This window comes from Athene cunicularia, unplaced genomic scaffold (assembly GCF_003259725.1).
Source record: "Athene cunicularia isolate RWA unplaced genomic scaffold, athCun1 SCF_37, whole genome shotgun sequence".
Taxonomy (NCBI): domain Eukaryota; kingdom Metazoa; phylum Chordata; class Aves; order Strigiformes; family Strigidae; genus Athene; species Athene cunicularia.
This window is the reverse complement of record NW_020799455.1, coordinates 18,087-19,805: the sequence shown is the minus strand read 5'-3', so window position 1 is coordinate 19,805 and position 1,719 is coordinate 18,087. Positions and strand designations below refer to the sequence as shown.

Below are 1,719 nucleotides of genomic sequence, written 5' to 3'. Positions count from 1 at the left end.
GAGCTCTGTCCTGCCAGGGGGGTTGTGCTGTGCCCGCTGCAGGGGCTGCAGAGCCAGGGGCAGTGTTTGTGGCCCAAGCGGCGGGTGTCCCCGTGGGGCTCTGGCGCCCGTGACATCACAGAGGAGAGGTCCCCGAGGGTGTCACCAGGGTGCAGGGCAGCAACACCCGCTGCAGTCCGGCTCAGGCCAGCGGTGAGTGAGGGCGGCGGGGGAAGGCTGGGTCGGGCGAGGGCTGGGGCAGAAGCTCTGGCCCCCGAGGGGGGTTTCTCCAGCCGGGGCGAGGGCACAGCCGCTGCGGGGAGCGCCTGGGGCAGGGGTGCCGGGGCTGCCAGCCACTGTGGGGAGATGTCCCCTTCCCTGCGGCACTCACCACCCTCCCCCTTACTGCCTCCCAGCTCCCTCTGGCCCTCTCCCACCCGTCCCCAGGCCCCTGCGTGTTCTCCCCTGCTGCTCCAGCCGCCATCTCTCTCCCACCCACTACCACTGAGCCCCTTCTCTCCCTCCTCCTCCAGACCATGGCTGTGGGCATCACCCGCGTCCTGATGGTGCTGACCGTCCTGCAACACATGCTGAGAATGGATGACCAGAGTGACCCGGCCACACAAGACCTCCTGCAGCAGCGTGAGAAGCAGCAGCAGCAGGAGATGACCTGGCTGATGGAGCAGATGGAGCAGAGGAGCCAGGAGCTGTGTAGCCTCACTCTGGTAGGCATGCTCCCCGCTGTCTGCCAGCACTGGTGGTTTTGGGCCTCTGCCGAAACCCTGCTCCTGCTCTTTGAGCTCTACCAGCTGCGCAGGCAGAGGAGCGCTGTCTCCAACAGCAGCAGCCAGCAGGGAAGCTGCAGCGGTGCCAAGGAGCAGAGAGAGGAGGGGGACTGGGAGGGCAAAGCAGAGCCCTGTGACTCTGGGTCGAGAAAAGCCTTTGCTGCATCTGCCAAGCCCTTTCCAAGAACTCGTCTCTGATGGGGCCGCATCCAGCCTTGGGATGGAACAGCGCCTGTGAACACCTGAGCACCTACCTCCAAGAACAACATCACCAACCGCCTGCTGCTTGTGCCCCTGAGATCACCCCTCGAGCACGTCTTCCACCAGAGCTGGGCACTGTGGGGGACCTGCTGGCGAGGCGCTGCTGCATCCCCGTGGAGCACCTGATGAACTACGTGCTGTGCTTCCTCCTCTGCCCCGTGACAAGCTGAACACAAGCCGGGTCCCTGCTTCCCACGCAGCCTCTACATCTGCTCCCTGTTGTGATGCTCCTCCTGCTTGGAGGCACAGGAGGGATTTACCCGATGTAAATATCCAATAAACAGGCTTGTTTTAAGAAATCCTTGATTGTCTGGGCAACTTCATTGTGGAATGTTATCCCTTAAAGAGGTGAAGTTTGTTCTTGAATTTACGTTTGCAGTGGTTACACTTAAGAAGTTTGGTGTCTCCTTCTCTCTTCTTCTTCTTCTGGTGTTGTCCACAGCCCCTCCTCCCCGCCTCCTTTCCCATGGCCCGGTCCAGCTCTGGACTTGCTTCAGAGGCTTCCGCTGAAATCAGCTGTTCCATCCCTGGGTCTGGCTTTTTCTGGCTGCCGGGCATCTGGCTGAGATCAACCCACCACAAGTGGTTCCCTTCTTTTCCTCAGGGAAAGAGCACCGAAGGTACAAACAAAAGCAATCCTATTAGTAACGAGCAGAGTACCAGTAGGCAAGGAACTCTGAAGTTCAGTGGTGTG

The 1,719-nt window shown here is 60.7% G+C and overlaps 1 protein-coding gene across 1 annotated transcript in view; it reads left to right on the top strand.

The window, feature by feature from the left end:
• LOC113490839 overlaps positions 1 to 962 on the top strand; it is a 2,697-nt gene extending 1,735 nt beyond the window's left edge. The window contains exon 3 of the mRNA XM_026867435.1: positions 513 to 962. Coding sequence (XP_026723236.1) covers positions 513 to 962 — 450 coding nt within the window. The remainder of the gene's footprint in view (positions 1 to 512) is intronic.
• Positions 963 to 1,719: the final 757 nt, after the last annotated feature.